The sequence below is a fragment of the Sinohyriopsis cumingii genome, unplaced genomic scaffold (genome assembly GCF_028554795.1).
Source record: "Sinohyriopsis cumingii isolate HCF-2022 unplaced genomic scaffold, ASM2855479v2 utg001237l, whole genome shotgun sequence".
In the NCBI taxonomy this organism is placed as follows: domain Eukaryota; kingdom Metazoa; phylum Mollusca; class Bivalvia; order Unionida; family Unionidae; genus Sinohyriopsis; species Sinohyriopsis cumingii.
This window is the reverse complement of record NW_028315973.1, coordinates 1671599-1690592: the sequence shown is the minus strand read 5'-3', so window position 1 is coordinate 1690592 and position 18994 is coordinate 1671599. Positions and strand designations below refer to the sequence as shown.

General features: G+C 35.8%; 1 protein-coding gene across 1 annotated transcript in view; it reads left to right on the top strand.

Annotated features, from left to right (window-relative positions):
- Window positions 1–16280, top strand: part of LOC149772711 (uncharacterized) — a 49227-nt gene extending 32947 nt beyond the window's left edge. The window contains exon 2 of the mRNA XM_089947455.1: window positions 15558–16280. Coding sequence (XP_089803581.1) covers window positions 15558–16280 — 723 coding nt within the window. The remainder of the gene's footprint in view (window positions 1–15557) is intronic.
- Window positions 16281–18994: the final 2714 nt, after the last annotated feature.

Here is an 18994-nt window from a genome sequence, read left to right as displayed (position 1 = left end):
GCTATCAATGATATAATCGCCGTGTGAAGTGGAAATATACCGCTCGTCTTAGCAGCATCTTTAATGGCACCGGCGGAAAGTTCAAGTCATATTCCAACCTTGGATTGTTTGGCTTTATCAAGGTGTTTAAGTTGACGTGACGTGTTATCAATGACAACTTATTTTCGCCGCCTGTAATTTGATTGTTTTTTTTAGGGTTATTGTTGTTCCGGATTTTTTGTGTGATGCGGATTGTAAGTTTTTAATCTGACCAGGAGTCAGACTGACATTGACGTGAAGGTATGATGACATTTATGATAATACTTGTATTTTTAAATCACATGTTTTCTACTGGTGCATCAATGATTCTCATTCGGCCACCATCACCTTCAAGCAACATTGCTTTGTCACTGAGTATGACCGCGATTGCTCTACGAATTCGGAAGTGTATATCAACAAATGATTGTCTGAATAAATCCAAGTGTTCCAATGAGAAGTGATAGATCGGATACAGCGTTGTAAAATCACACTGAGATATCTGCAGCCCAGTGTCAACATTTTGATCACGCCCCATATACAACATCAATCGATAATATGCACGTGCAACATGATTGTTTTCAAAATCCAGCAATATTTCTTCAGAATAATCTTGATGTCCGTTTATGCTCAAAGCAACTTCAAAAACTCTAAATGTGTCAAATACCATTGGATTTCTTTGTTGATTGTTTAATCTGGCATTATCCTGAAGCGCGATAAATATATATCGCGGTGCTACCACTCCCTGCTGTGATGCCACGTGAACAAACCAGCGGCGTTAATTGATTTACTGCCTGCGTCCATAAAAGAAAGTAATCGTTGTTCTTCAGCAAACGATGGAGTCATTACTAGCATCCTTAGCGACAGTTTTGTTAGTATTACTTTACCAGGACCATCTCCAGCATGACGCTTTATTGCATCGTTATGGGTGGGTTTTCTGACAAGTACTATTGTGTGTTTAGTGCCGAATATAACCTATCTAACGTCTCTACAAAATCCAAAAATATGAGGCAGTGGAATTGCACACGAAAACTCTTCATCGCCTAGCATTGATCAACGTGCGGCAAATCCTAAATTAAAATTTCAATTCATTGTTGCAACTTCAGTTCCAGCTGCATTCATTGTTACGTTTCTGTTTTCTGGTTGATCATTTGTGTCTTTTGCAAACATCATTGTTGGGCCGGCTTACCTCATGTAATCGTTGGAGTATCTTGCAAGACCAAGTATCGTCGTGGCTACGTCGACGTGTTCAAGACACTATTCAATATTTTATTCGTCAATCATATATGTAGCGCTGTTAAATAACGCTATTACGCCGTTGTTAACAAACCCAACTCGATCGCCAATTCCGTAATTTGTGCTATCTGCTTTTAAAATTCCACCTTCAACTTCGCTGAATGCCTCTGAGGGCAAGAAATATATACTAGTATCATGAGCCTGTAATTCGATTCTTCCACGTGCGTCGGGTGCACGTGCCTGATAAGAATAATACTGATAATCACGCACAGATTCGTCTTTGTGAAGTTCTGCGTCCATGTCAATGCGTTTGAACATTTCATTATAACTGCGTTGATCTAAATCATGGTCGCGCTGACAGCGTCAAGGGAACACGAAGACCATTTCCCGCTATCAGACTTGCAGTTATATTTTTTTCCTTTTCTTTTCTGCCTTAACGGATGTTAAGTGTGGTACACCGATCTCTTGATTTATCAACGCTGCTAGTTTTTAATTTGCGGCTTGGTTTATTATTTTACTAACATTTGCGGGCATAACTTCGGTACTGGGTAGTTTCACCGGTTGCTGTAGCCGGACCGCAGGTGGTCTACGTATTAATCGTGCTAGTCTATCCTTGATTGCCGAGAACGCTTTACCGGCGATATCACCGACAGTGCTAAGGCCTTTATAACGAATAACATCGATAGCTTTCGTTGATAATTATTTTGCAGTTAGAGCTGCTTTTGGAGCCATTCTTCTGAAAACCCTGAATAACGTTACCGAGTCCATCTCCGTAATACGCTTTATAAACGGGTAATCGTAAGTTTACTACTCTGACCATTACGGGTCTACGTCGAGAGTTGTATATGATCATCTTATTTATTATTCACTTATCTAATCAATGTAGTAGTCATCAACGATTTCATCAATAAGAGATCTTTAAACACTGATATCCATGATACCGCCTTGAAACAATCGCCGACAAATATCAGATGCTTCACTGATTATTTCCAGAGAATTGTTACCAGCTCGTTTTCCTCCTATGAGAACTTCTAGTCGTTGCACATCATCAAGAATACTGTTAGGGCATGAAGTAACAAGACCACTTCCTTGAGTAGTAATACCACTTCCAGTGGGCACATCGTAAAATTATTCTGGAGTGGGATCCGGCGGGGGTTGTCCCCGTCGTTAAATTCGCGGCAGTTTTGGTGGTGTAACTGGTATTCCAATATCCTTTTTATTTTTATTAACTTTTTCCACAAAATCATCATATTCTTGCTTATATTTTGTATACTGATTTGCGAAATATCCCTGTACTCACGAAATACCCTAGCAGTCCACTCGAGTTCTGGTGTATTATAAAACTCTGATTTTAATAATTGATGCTGTAGTTGATATCCACCCGCAGAAACAGTAGCAGGATCTTTCATAACTGCCATATAGCCATACTGAGTAAAATACCTGGTTTTTAATTTTGGTTCAGATAGATCCTCGACGTTATTTTTCATATCCTAGATTTCTGTAAGTGTTTTATCGGCAAACTCCATAGCTTCGCTAATTTGTTTTGGTAGTGTTTCGATGACCTGCTGTGTTTTTGTTGTAGCCATAGCGATCTCTTCTGTTGGTTTGACAATGGGTCTAAATAACTGTTCTGCCCTTTCCGCAAATTGAGATTCTTGACGAGCTTGTAGTTTTTCTTTAACAGAATCCCTCAGTGGAAGACATTTTTTAATTGCTTTTAGTCCTTCTCGAGCTAATCTAGCTGTGTAAGATTCTTTAGATAGTGCCATTATTGATATAATTTTATTTAATTAACAGCAGCAGGGAGGGTGAGCCCGTCAACGATTGCGTCACCCAGGTAAACTTTACTGTACAATTGTTAAAAAACGACAAGGATAAAAAAACAGTAACCGTTAACTAACTCTCCAGAAAAACTCTCGGTATTTTAGAGGCTTTGATTTCGCGTAAATAACGCGGGGTTTTTTCTTCGCATTTGTAGGAGGTCTTAGTTTACCAAACAGTGACTTATAAAAAGTGGTCGGCTCACCCTCCCTGCTGCTCGGTTGCATGTTCTCAAGCAAGTCGATACGTCTAGTCATATACAATAAGGTAAATCCATACGCACAAATACTTAGCATATTTTAGTAAACATATTGTAGCTAGTGAGACAAACGTAATAATTAAGAATATTTATCACACAGCATTAATTTCAACTCTCACAGTTAATGCTTTATTATCTTAAAGAAGTAATTTAAAATGTCAATACCATTAAAAAGCACTTTTCAAGCGATCATACATTTAATTATCCATGTTTCGGTAAATTAGTTAATGATTAATTATCTCACAGAGTTTACAATCAAGTACAGGGAAGTTAACAAGTTAAGGGAACTTGTTAATAAGTTAGATATGGAACTAATACCTGAGTGTTTGTTGTGTTATTTATGATTTATGAAATACAATATGAATTGCTTCTGTGGTTGCAAGATATAAAAAGGTGTTTGAGCAGACAAAGATATTTTCATGGGCTTATTTTCTGGTTACACAAAATATCAGGCAAACAGTCACTTCCCTTTGCTTTCAATATGCTGCATCATGTTTTACCCAATACTAATTTTATACAGTTTAGGTTAGATACGGTAAAATTAATTTACAGTATTCTGATATTCAAATAAATAAGTCAGGTTTATATACAACTTATTTAAACGTTGACGTTGAATTACAAAATGGTATTCCATTCTGACCTTCAAGTCTTCTTGAACTAAGCAAATGCGAAGGCGTGCATGATAGCTCCGTACAGAGCCATTGCACTACGAAATCCATACCCTGTTTACGTGATCCCATTCATATTCGCGTGATATTTTTGACCTACTTAGTTGCTGATTTGACCTTATCGGGTTGGCCTTGTTGTTAAAGAAATTCTTATGACCAAGTATTAACCAGTGAATTATAGAATTTAATATAGGATTAAATGATCATGGTTGGGTATTTATCGATGTGTAAATTGTACTAATCACTCACAAAGTACTTTATGTTAACTTTGTGAGTGATTAGGTAGGACTTTATGTTAACTTTATGAGTGATTAGGTAGGACTTTATGTTAACTTTATGAGTGATTAGGTAGGACTTTATGTTAACTTTGTGAGTGATTAGGTAGGACTTTATGTTAACTTTGTGAGTGATTAGGTAGGACTTTATGTTAACTTTGTGAGTGATTAGGTAGGACTTTATGTTAACTTTGTGAGTGATTAGGTAAAATTTACACATCGATAAGTACCCAACCATGATCATTTAATCCTTATAATTCCAAGTTCGTCCTTTCTTTCGTCAAATCAATTTATGCCATCAACAATGCATTCCAGTTTAAGTAGCGTGTACTTTCCTTTCATTGGCCACGTCACATCGCCTCATAATACATAACCTGTACAGAATTAAACGAACATATTGACTACTGTCACAGTTACGTTTATTCAGAAACTTCATACTTTACATCTTAGGCTATGGCTACATGTGATTTCAACACAGTTAGCCTATTTACAACAGTCTTGTTCAATTTTAGTCAGTCCCATCTGCATCGTCAGATGACCATGACCTTACATAATATCAGCTGATATGGAATGTACTAGTGTGCTAGATTAAATTTCCAATCAAACCTTAAATCATAATGGATTTTATCAATGAACAACATGGAGATATGAACAAGATGATGCTAACCCTTACTAACATAAAGATAACAATTAAATAAATTGTATACAGGAATAACATTTTATATCATTCTCAACAGCGTTCATTCTTGTGAAGACCCGTTAAGTCATCCAATGTCAAATGAAATATAACTACTGTCAGTTACGTTTATTCGGCAGCTTCATACTTTACATCTTAGCCAATAGCTACCCGTGGTGTAAGCACATTTCTTTTTATATAAAAAATAACATTTTTTAAAATTTTAATATGTCCTATACAGGAATACCATTTTATATCTTTTTCGTCAGCGTTATTAACAAGACCCTTTCAGTTATCTAATGTGAAATGAAATGTGCAGTTGTTAAATGTAGAGTTGCTCGCACAACCAGCAAAACAATCACCTTTATGGATTTTATATACATTTTTCCATGGTGTTAAGTCACATTGGTGGAGATGGTAGTTTTACCATTTTAAAACTTTATTCGGTCTTTGAATAATGGTCTCATAAATATTTGTTTTTATTTTTTTGTAAGTGGTCATATTCACACCATGCCACCAACACCCACACACGTTTTTTATATAAGAAAAAAAAACAATTACCATTGAAAACGCCATTGCCCCATTTCGTACTTCGTTTAGTAGCCTCTGAGTACTGATTTATTTCAATAGCTTTTAAGTCCTCCTCAGATAATTTCTCGAATCTTGATTTATATCCCTCAGCGGACTCAAAATTGACTGGCCCAGTTCCCACGCTGTTATTGTTGTTGTTGTGTATGGCTAGGGTGACTGAGGTCATGGGGTGCAGTGTGAGGGAATTTATCAATCTCTGTTGCTCTGTTTCATTTTCAGCGTTTGTAACAGCCATCGCATCTTCATCTGCTTCAATCGCTGCTATTTTTGCTTTTAACTCCTTGTCATCCAATTGTTAAAAAAGTTCCGCAGAAAATTGCATTTTGCGCGACTATGTAGCAGACGAACGCCAAAATGTAAACTACGCATTTCAATCAAAGAATATTTGAAAAAGATTAAAACGGGTATAATTTATATTTATTTGCTTAATAAAAATTAAAGAGATGAAACAATCTTTTCACAATGATGTGTCTGCAATGTTTATTTATATTGCAAACAGTACAAAAACCGAAAGTAGTCTCAGAATGTGTAAAAAATTTCAGACCAGTATCACGTGACCACTTGCAGCCAATCGAATTGCAGAAGATCCGTTTCATTTATAAAAATTGGAATTATTATATAACACTCAAAGCCTCAAATGACGTAAAAAAAGTATATTATAAATATAAAAGATGATACGTAACATATTACTTTTCTGACACATCAAACTGAAATATATCAATTATGTTTTTCATGCCAGAAATAATTTCTTTTCTATCCTGATTTTAAACAGATGACACGTACTCAAAAAATTTTGATCGTAGAAAAAGATTATAAGTGTTATAACATGACAAAACATGTAATCACGAACATGCAGAGTTTTTTCACCGATATGAGTGCAGGTGATGTCATCATTAATACATCAGTATCCACCAGGCAGGCGAGCAACACGAGGCATCCTTCTCCAAGTCTAAAATGAAGGACCCATGAAAAAGTGTTATAATACAGGATAATTAATCTGACAAATCTAAAAAGAACTATATTCATCTCTCTCTCTCTCTCTCTCTCTCTCTCTCTCTCTCTCTCTCTCTCTCTCCAATACATAGCCAAACAAACGTCGTGGCCAATGTCTAGCTGAATGGAAATTATGATAAATACCGGATTTCAGCGTGTTATCCAATGCGAACCCAATCTCATTTCTTTAACACCACGTCTTTCTTTTCGGTGGCAGGTGCCGTTCCACAAAAATGACAAGCACCATTACTTCGTTTTCAGGGGTCCCTACTTCGGGTGTATATCCAATGTTTCGATGGTACGAATGATTGTAAGATTTGGCAGGACATGTACTTGAGAGTGTGTTGAGGTGTAAAATATTTACATATATGTTCTTGCTAAATTCTTTGAACGTTTCACGAGACTGGATTTCGTCTCTGGAGTTTTACTGGGGAAAATGAATGTGTTATGTTCCATTGTTTTTTTAATTTGGTGCTTTTGTTTGCCATGAGATATGGTGACAATCACTTAATTTCAAAACCAGTTTCAAAGCTTTCACTAATTCTGAACTTGTTTTGGAAGTCAAAGGAAATACCCAGGCTGATTTTTAAAACAATTATTTATATAAACGACTGTACGCTGCAACACGAGAAACATGAGTTAAATCTGCTTAACAATTGATGGTCGATGCCAGCGACTTCGGGTTGACTTTTGGTTTAACTTCTAGAAACGTTTTGTTGAATGAATTTATGTAACGTATACGTCAATTATTTGTGTAACTAATATTGCACATCTGACAAATCTACACTTTTTAGTTTGGTCTTAGCAGCAGGAGACACTGTTTGGACTCCTTCGTAACGAGAAGCATAGTAAATGCTGACTACATGTGTGTTCATTATGAAGTGGTTGTTGTTGCTGCTCATCATTTGCTGTTGGGGATGGTTCAAACAATGGAGTTGCAATATTACTTGGAGTTGGAGGAGACATAGTTTGAAACACTTCGCATGTCTTCTCTTCCATCTACGCGACTGCGTCTTTCCTTGTGGCCTTTTGGATCGTTTTGCATGATAATCTGGAATCATTCAGAGTAGGTTTAGCTGTTTCGTCTGAAGCTTTATGGTGAAAGAAGTGAAGACGTAGCAGTAATTCTCCACACCGTTGCGATATTTTTGTTTCTGACAAATCAGTTTAATTGTTTTTGTAACTGTTACTTCTCGGTGAGATTACGATTTGGAGGTAATGAGGTGTATGTTGTTGGTACTAATGATGGAGTTCCATCGATCGTTACATATAGAACTAAGAAAGTTTTCATTCTTCTATAGGATTTGCTGTTACAAATATTATGTCTTTGCAGAAGAAAAAAAAAGATTTCGTTTCATGTTAATTTCCCCTCGTTTTCCCTCATTATCTCATTATTCCACCTAAACGTGGTTCAGCAATCAATCCTAACAAAGCAGTCACGTTTACATCGGTCCTATCATTTGGTGCATATATCCTCATTGAACGTGCATTTTGTACTTTGAGTATATCCTTTTTCACTATAAAGTGAAGACCGCGACCATGTTTTCCGAATCCGTATCTTTGTCTCTTGGTTAAAGGTATCGTTCCTTTCACAACATCAAAATAACATTCACGCACAATATCGGTGATTTCTGTGGGTGCTATTTGAATAATTTGTTTCTCATCAGATGAGTGGATTTAGTTATTACTTACAAAATATCCAAATGTGGTTTGCCTTTTCTGGAAGAAGGTTGTGTCTTGTAACGACGAGTGGGATTTGTTTTGACACTTCTTATATACCGCCTTTGTTTTAAAAGCAAACAACACTCAAGTGAATCTTATCATACACTTATTTTTTCTACTGTAATTCGTCTCTACTGATTGTCAGCACAAACTTTCAACCCCGCTATGGGTTGCGCTCGACGATGACGTGTATTACACGGACTAAATTGTTACAGTTCTTATTTGGGCAAGTCCAGTAAACTTTGGAACACACATGTTCTGTCTTGTGTTAATGTCTTAGGCGAGGCCAAATATTTTAGCTGAAACAGCAGTTTGGAAATTGGTTTCCAGTTTTACATCAAATTATGGAACACTGTTTTTAAATCAAGTTTTGCAGGCACATAATGAATGGCGAAATCGTGGAAGATGCAGCAGATACCTTCACCGCGCCGCATGGTTTTTAGTGAGGACCTAGCAGCAGAACCGTTCATTCTGGCAGGAAAGTTTCCGTCTGTCTTTCTTCCTGTTGCTTTTATTTTTCTTGTTAGAACTTCCTATACCACCACTCTTCTTTCTAGTCTTGTGCCGTATTTTGGGGGATTTGGCTTTTCTCTTTATTGTAGCATCGGCCTTAGAATCCCAACTGAAAGGGAACGAATAATGACACCTCCTAAAAAGCCACTTCGTCCATTTTTAAAAAGGATATTTTGTTGTTGTTTTGTTTACTTTGGGGGTACATATATTCATGGATATGTCAGTTGTGACGATGCTGATTTATGTTTTTCAAAAAGTGTTTGGTTCGATGTGGTATATGAACGATGCTTTGAAGTGATTAACATGTTGTCAATGTAAACCCTTTTAAGTTTTCTTTGAGACTTGCTTCTAACAAGTCTACATGCTATTGACAGCATGCAGTGCACTAATCAATTTGGCAGGAGAAACGATGAGACTGAACGAATGTCATTTCGAATACTGTTTGGTAGGAAAGAAGTTGTTGTGGTCGATGAACCAAGCTTGGTTTGTATTCGATCAAATGTTTTGTCTGGACCATGCAGTCCAACAGTCAACATGTTAGAAGGATAAGGAAGATAAAATGCCTTCCAGTTTGACGATTTAACATTTCGTTTAGGACTCTGAAAACAGAGTAGAAAGATGCAGCTATGACATTGGAGTTGTGAATTCTGAGATTACCATAAAAGAAACAAAACATTTTATATATTCTATGGACGTTTAATGTTTTACAAAAAGTGTAACATGAAGACCATATTTTTCATTTCAATAATTAAAACACAAAAACACTTACGGCATAATTAAAGTCACCAAAGCAGCATGCATAAAAAGTAAACGTTGCACCATTCCTCATGTATCCCATGAAACCTATGCACATGCACTGGTGTTCTTCCAGTCTCTCTGATATTCATTGTCTCTAATTTCTCCGGGAATGTCATTATTCGTTTCCATTTTTTACAATGGTAGTACTACACTTGTGAACTTGTAATATTTCTTCCTCTGAAACTGATTATTTTACCATTGTTACTAAAATTGTTTTTAATTCCGATTTTACTTCTAATTTGTCGCTCATTGGTTCTAAGTTAACTTCTTTTCTTGGATTAGCCGCTTCTAGTATATAAGCATCGAAGGCAAGACCTTTCTGTCGCATACATCTTCCAGTCGTATACTTTTTGGTATAACCTACCAACTAACTACGCTTCCCGGTAAGTTTGAAACGTGGATAAAGCATGTATTCTTCACACAGAACTTGTCTTCATTTGTATTACTAACAATTAAATAAAATTTTGTCTTTCGTGCACAGATAACGTTTTTATGGTCATGAATTTACTGCATGCACTGTTCATATATAGTCCACAATGAATCTGGTGGTATGCGAAATCCGAGAAAACACACACACACACACACATTCACACACCGTCCAAAATTCAATCGTAGATGGAAACAGTTCCTAAAAAGTGTTTGATAATCATCAAAGTAATGAACACTGTTAGCTACACTGTGGACAAAAGTCGCAGCAAGGTGAAGTTTATATATACGTAGAGTTTTGTATCTGTAATTGTCTTTCCCAAAACCAGTCTTCTTATGCTGTGGAAATCGCTTAGATAAACAATCGAGGAATGATTCTGAGTCTGCGTTTACTTGAATCTTAGCTCACTGTAAAAGTGTCTTAACTCACTGTAAATGCATCTTGACTTGCTATAAATGCGTCTTAACTCAGTGTAAATGCGTCCTCCTTGTTCCGATTGTAGATATTCGGAATATGCTCTAGAATGCTAAACTAGTCATTTACAGCCATGTCTTTCTATCTGAGGAAATGGCCATATATTTGTTTTTTACCAAATGTATCTACTAGTAAAGAGCAGAAAAGAACGTTTTATTCACTAACACGGACACCACACGTCTTGAATGAATCGCGTCCTGACGAGAAACTTCTTGTAAAGAATTCTTTGTAGTATTCCAACCTTAAAGACAGAAGTAGTGGCATCAAAAGTCTTTTGAGGTCTGGGTAGCTGATTAACGTCGGACCATTTGAATCCTCCTATTGCATTCAGTTACCAATGATTCAAAAGTGTACAAGATACATCATCGCACTGAGTTCATTATCAAACCTTTGACTCTGCAAAATAGGCCCAACCGGACTCGATTGCTCTGCTGAATTATTCATCATCTTCCTAGGTCGGAGTTTACATTCACAATGAAGTGTTGGTCATAATGGAGTTCAGCTTGTGTGTGGTCTTGAAGTCGCACTCGTTTCAGATGCTCAATTGATACACTCTATATAAAGGTCTTCTGACAATTTGGTGGTTTTGTAAACGTACAATTTTGTATGGTTCCAATGCTTTCACACGAAAGTCTTGATCTTACACGAACTGGAAAGCATTTATTCAAGACATCAAAGTTGATTACTTCATTTGATCAATAGTTCAATATCAGCCCTTTGTTTTTGGACCTGCCATGAATTTCTCTTTATTAGTAACCTTAAATGTAAGTGGCAACCATTAGCAAAACCTTCAATAGTGTCTTCTGGGTGTTCCTCCTTTCGAGTTCCTAAAGGCTCCCTTTCGATGTCTGGGTTATGGCTGTTGGGTAATATAAGATGTTGCGCCAATATTCCCCATAAACAATGTCTTTGGCAAATGATCGTCTTCGTTCGTTTCCACTTGTTCCAAAGTGATGCATTCTAAGGATCGGTACCGTTCCTTGAATGTCTATGTTGCCTTGTAGTGTCTAACACGAGTCTAACACGAAGATGGATTGCACTTACCTTATTGTTGTTGTATCAATTACTTAACCGGATTTGTCGTCCGTTGGTTTTTTTTCTGTGGTAGGAAAGTGCCAAATTTTGTATATCTCTAACAGTTGTTATCTGCGTTCCATAGCACGAAACAATTCGTCACTCACCATCGTTCCTGTCGAAGCGCGTTCTTTATCCTTGTAACAACATGGTTGATCTTGATTTAATGTTTCAGCACACGTCGACCTTGAAAGAAACATCCCATTTTCTTTGTAAATGATGTAGCAAGACAAAATGGTACAAGTTGAGGTGGAAGTGAGACTTTGCATTTTATCAAAATTTTATTAACGATTGTGTTCCATGTCGATGTGTTCTGTCTACATTTCAGGAATAGAGCAAATTTAAAACACTCAAGGAATACAAATCGATGTATTTGGTTTCATATCTTCGAGATTCGTCCATGTCGTATAGCAAGCGTCTTACATTGGTTCGTCCTCCAAACAACAGAAATGTTCTATATCTAGCACTTAGTAATTTTTGGCAGTTTCTAGATCGGTTTTGACACCTAGATCGTAATCAGGTTCCCACATTTTCTGTTACTTGGAATCCTGGTCTTTCTAACCTCAGATGTCTTTGGCATGTTTGCTCGTCCAAATCGATGGTGAACTCTGATAAAGGACTTTTCACGTTTCGTCCACGAAATAGACATCACGGGACTTCGTAGATGTGGGTGTTTTCTAAGTCCAAGCCATCCTCAGAAAGGTCTCCAATGTTCTTTTCTCCACCGTTTCTAACATATTGTATCTTCACTTTTAAACAAGTGGTGAAGCCAGCACAAAGTTTTGGCGGAATATCGACGGCTGACCGAGATATAAGATTGAGGGGGGACGATATCTAGTTTGTCCTCAGGTGTGACCTTGTTTCGATATAGACTAAATTTATACACTTCAGCGATCTTGAAGTTTCCTTCAAAGGATCAAAACCTTTGTGATCCAGAATAAGAAGATGAAGGTAGTACTACCATCGCAGGCAACCTTTTTTGCGTAGACGACAGGAAATCGGCCAAAACTACATTGAAGTCATCCTCTTTCAGGAGAAAAATCCTGGTTACAGCTACATTAGCAGTCGTAGTAATTAAACTATTACTCTGAATATACGGTTTATCCGCAGCAGGAGCAACCCAATACATTGTCTTCATGTTATCGGCCATATGTATGGTATTCAAACCGCAATGGCAAGCTTACGAACGCGGGAGCACCTATATACTGAAAGTGACATCACGCACCGCTCTCATATGACTGGAAGAGAGACCCCGGGCTCTCATTACATTTTTAATAAGCGTTTCGATTCGTGGTACACTTCAATCTATTTCGATATGGTCTTGTGCTATATATAGAAGCGTATTCTCCTATGATATCGCCAGAAGTAAACTCAAGCAATATATGGAAAAACTAAGGCCATCGTCCATCATTTCCAACATGCTGTTTTACCCTGACTACCTATTCTCACCCATGCGACAAATTAATCCACCTGATATGCTAACCTTTCTGTTCCTACTACAGTCTGGTTGTCTCAGTAAGTCATCGTATTACTGATGTCCAAGCGCTAGGAACAACTTGTACAAAATAAAACTCGTTATTTTTGCAGTATCTGACGAAACTTATAAAATGAAACAACAATATATATATACATATATATATATATATATATATATATATATATATATATATATATATATATATATATATATATATATATAAAACAACAAGAACTACTTTCATAACACATCATGCAAACCAGTTTCACACACACACTCACACACATACACAAAGGGGAGATATTTGATAGAGAGCTGCATACACACAGTCGATAAACATCACTGCGTATAAAAATCCAAACTGTCTCAAGAGCTACACAGCAAAGCTGGTAACAACCACAAATGTGTTATCTCAGACTTGCGTTCTTAAACTTTTGTCAAACAGCCCCAATCAGCCCCAGTGCAATCTGTGATTGCAATGCAAACTTAGATGCACTTAACAATAAGTTTGGTTCCTTCATAAATCTACGCGCTATTCCACAATCAGCTTTCCGTGTAGAATATCATTGCGCAAGTGATAGCAACACTTGCCATATTTCCAGAACATAACATATAACTTTCCAAGAAAATCATGAATCAGAAATCTCCTCACAGCCACTACACAACGCGTTTGAACGTGTTCCCAGTATTGCACTGTATCCAACCATTGCACTATCATATAATTTTCCAAATTAGAACTAATGAAAGTGTAAAGTTATCCCTATAAAATATATTAGTTACTTATGGTTATTTTCATGCGACAGCCATCGATTAAATATGATAATACAGTAATAACACCAAATGTTTAATATTATATTTTCTCATGCGTAGAACTTGCGGCACTGAGGCAGTTCACTACCCTCACTAACATATTCGTATTAATGCGTAGAATTTACAAAACAGTTGCACGTTGCTCCATACGCTCATGGTGCAATACTTCCAACAGGTAACAATTATAACTTTTTTCTCGATTTTTTTTTTCTTTTCTAAGAGTGGCAAATATAACTAGATTCTACTTCGAAAATTATTCAGATTTTCATAAAAGAGTACAAGATCTGATGACCTTTATGTAAAATGAGAGGCAATAATATTACCTGATTAATACTTTATGAGCTGAATCTGCTAGTTATATTGTAAAAATGCAGGGTTATTTTAATTTAATTGGAAAACAGTTGGGTGAGATAAATAATCTTTGTCGGTGTTTGTACCAAGACAAGGAAATTAGAATATTGGTGTGTGGACCTGCCGTGAGACGACGTTTCGGGATATGAAGAGTGAAGCGGTATGGTATGTTTTAATCCTCTACTTTGGTTAGCAACCCCAACGGCCCTTTTAGGGCGACCATGATATATGGAAAGAGAGCAATTAATGCAAACAAATTTGTCTATGTATGTGTTTTTATATGTCTATGTGGGTGAAAAGTAAAACTTAAATCCCCTTTAGTCCTTCTGTCTTCCGTGTAATAATGTTTTATGTTAGGGTATCATGGTTTGTCTATACACAAGCCATACCTTCATGTGTGATAGTATGTTTGTATGTTTGTGTGAATGAGTGTACATAAACACTGTGTCCTTTCATTGGAGTGTAGGCTTGTGTGTTTTAATAATTCGGGGGTAGGTGTGTGGATAGTAATCGAAAAATAGTTGCTGGATACTTGGTATTTTATGTGGTGTATTGATTGAACATGAATAGTTTAACATTCCTATTTCCATTTTTCCCCATAAACGTTCGACATTTGTCCCTTAACAATTTTAACATGACATTTTCCCTTATTCCTATAAACACCTTTGTTCCCCAAAACTATCTTGTCCTTAGAAACACTTTTGTCCCCATAATACCATTCCCTGGGAAAATTTTAACTTAGGATTTACCTTCTCCCCCAAGAGATCCACCCATGTAACCCTATGTCGTATGACCCGCATGTCACCTCTGAGTCCTATATAACTAATATCGTCATTGCATAAATCACATATATTATTGTCATGATTTTCCAAAATATTTCTAAAACAAATACTACAAAATATTGGTCTATTTCTCCTTTATATGGATTTAGTACAGAGCTGAAATACTCCAACAACTCCATATTTAACTGTTGTGGTTTTTTTTTTTTTTTTTTTTTTGGTCATTTTCTACTGATATCGAATTTACAAGATCATCATCACAAGACTCTCATTTCTTATACAGAACTTTGATCTAACATTTCTTATACAGAGCTTTCATCTAACATTTCTTATACAGAGCTTTGATCTAACATTTCTTATACAGACATTTCTTATACAGAACTTTGATCTAATATTTCTTATACAGAGCTTTCATCTAACATTTCTTATACAGAGCTTTCATCTAACATTTCTTATACAGAGCTTTGATCTAACATTTCTTATACAGACATTTTTTATACAGAGCTTTCATCTAACATTTCTTATACAGAGCTTTCATCTAACATTTCTTATACAGAGCTTTGATCTAACATTTCTTATACAGACATTTTTTATACAGAGCTTTCATCTAACATTTCTTATACAGAGCTTTCATCTAACATTTCTTATACAGAGCTTTGATCTAACATTTCTTATACAGACATTTCTTATACAGAACTTTGATCTAACATTTCTTATACAGAGCTTTCATCTAACATTTCTTATACAGACATTTCTTATACAGAACTTTGATCTAATATTTCTTATACAGAGCTTTCATCTAACATTTCTTATACAGAGCTTTGATCTAACATTTCTTATACAGACATTTCTTATACAGAACTTTGATCTAACATTTCTTATACAGAGCTTTCATCTAACATTTCTTATACAGAGCTTTGATCTAACATTTCTTATACAGACATTTCTTATACAGAACTTTGATCTAATATTTCTTATACAGAGCTTTCATCTAACATTTCTTATACAGAGCTTTCATCTAACATTTCTTATACAGAGCTTTGATCTAACATTTCTTATACAGAGCTTTGATCTAACATTTATTATACAGAGCTTTGATCTAACATTTCTTATACAGAGCTTTGATCTAACATTTATTATACAGAGCTTTGATCTAACATTTCTTTTTTTGCAGACTTCTAAATATTTTTGTTCTCAGTTCAAGAAACGTTCGACAAAACTCCCTAATTCCTGTTTTCCTATACTAGCAGGAAAGAGTGCATTTACTCGTTTTCGAATCTATACATTCCGAATTGTACCGGGACGCTTTAAGAATATTTGATTTTCTACAATCAACTTTAAATGTCTCTGTTGCATCATATAACATTTTAAGAGCTTGTCAAGAGCCTGTTCTGTATCCTGCGTGTCAGTGGTTAACAAAATCATAAAATAAGACTCTGAGCAGCAAATCTAAATTAGTGAAACATAAATCTCTTGCATTATCATCCCACTTAAAGGTATAATAGGATGTTTTTCCTAAATTTATATCATCCAGAGAAGTATTATTGTCTTAAAATATTTGGATTGAAATTTCGATCGGTAAATGATCCGATTCTGTCCTCGTTTAAACAGTGAGTCGCCCACACGTGTAAATAAATCTGACGATGATACTGTGTGATATTGTGTGATATACCAGCCTCCTTCCTCCAGTTTGCAAAACGTGTGTAATCTCCCTGTCCATCACCATCCACTCTACCGTTTAGAAAATGAATACCAAGTGTGCATTATAAATGAATCAAACTTCAACCAATTCATTCCCCACCATATTTCAAGATTTTCTAGGCTGGTTATAGCTTTCAATCTTATGATGTAAAAAATCGAGTTACTTTTAGGTAATAGTTGGAAGGGGCTCACATCTCGGTGAGCTAGCTTCTTCTTCAAAAATTAAAAGTAATGGAGGTCACAACTTAGTATACCAGCTTTAAAAAATATTGAAAGGAATAATCATTACTCTGCACGATTGTTTTGGAAAACAATTTAAATTGGCGTGTGGGTTATGTGTTGGTTAGATAGGATTTTTGGACATTTTTAAAACCAGTTTAATCTTGTTGACGCAATTTTATATACAGTTCAACATCTGATGATATAATTATTGATTTTGTGATACAGTTATTGAGCTGGTGATACAATTATAGACCCGGTGTAACAGGCAATAGTATACCCCAGTCCGGAGTATACCTGGGGTTAAAGCGGCCTAGGCTAGATTATACCCGGGTATATTATGGCCTGGGCCAATTTATATCCTGGGGTATATTATGGCCTAGGCCAATTCATACCCCTCAGGCCAAACTATACCACCATGATATCAATAGTGCTGAGCGATATATACAAGAATTACTTAATTTTTCAACATTTTATTGAGGATTCAGCTTTGTCAGGTAAGTTAAGTGACATGTTTCAGTCGTACTCGTAGTCTGTCAAGGTATATACATATAAGACAAGATTATATATATATATATATATATATATATATATATATATATATATATATATATATATATATATATATATATATATATATATATGTATGTATATACATATACATATAGACATATATATATACATATAGATATAGACATATATATATATATATATATATATATATATATATATATATATATATATATATATATATATATATATATATATACTCTTCATGTCCAGAGACAGTGTTAATCATGTGGTACACTATCGTGGTAGTGTCAATGTACAACGATTTGAGCTTTTTGTGGAAAACTTGAAGAAGGAATCAAGGATCATGATACAATATATACCTCACATTCTTCCAGTCCAATTGTTTTGATTAAATATTATATTTCCAACACTCCCATCAATATGTTCTAGTTTTAAAATCACAATGGTATTCTTATTTCTTTAAGCTGAAGCTAAAACATACCTCAGTAAACTCAGAAAAGGCGGTGATGATTGTTGTTCATGTTTTCCTGCTACAAGTAAAGACCAGAACGATAAGTAAATATTAATTTAATATACAAGTGGGGCATATTCTGGCCTGAAGGGGTATGGTCTGGTCCAGGCTATTTTACACCCCCGGGCATAGTTTAGCCTAGGACACCTTATCCCCCGGAGTATACTCTGGCCTGGGCCAAGCTATACCCGGGTTTAATCTGGGCAGGGGTTAATGTGGCCTGCTACACCGGTGATACAATTCTAGGTACAATTCTAGATTTGGTGATAGAGTTTTAAGTATAATTCTAGATATTTCATATCGAAAATACAGTTAAGTCTGAATTCATCTTTTTTACTGCAGTGCTATGGACATATTCGACTTAGAAGCTGAGTCAATAATTATTTTAATTCTCCCAAGCTCCTGAGTGACAAAACAGTTGTATCTGTCACAGGTTATTTTTGAATATTACAAATATAATTATATTAATGATTTTTAATCACATGTTTGACACCTGTCACATATACCAACGTGATGACCAAGTTATGAGAGATGTTTGGTTCAACTATGATTTTTTTAAAAACTTAATTAAAAAGCAAGAATAACTGACATTATTTGTTTATTTACTAGGGAATGTTAATGTGTTACTTGAAACAAAGCCAGGAGCAGAATGCACTTTTGTATGCCATTTTCAATGACTTGGATAAAACTTTTGACAACTTACATTGTGATTCCTTATCTAAAATACAGAGATATTATGGATTTCCCCCAAAACTGTAAACAGAATAACGATGCTATGCACAAGTAATCTCCAATAATAAACTAAGGACTTTGAGATCTAAACTAGAGTGAAGCAGGGATTCATCGTGTCCCCCCTTTTACACATACTTGGAACTGGTTGTATCACAAAGGGTGTGGTCAGTCAGTAATAAAGAAGGGTTCGCTGGATCCTTACCAGCCTCCCTAAAGATGTGGACGTTGCTGATCACATTGTGCTGTCCTCATATAGACACCAGGACATGCAAATCAAGACCGCTGACTTGACAAACATTGCAGGCACCAGAATGAGCAACATTATTATAGAACAAATC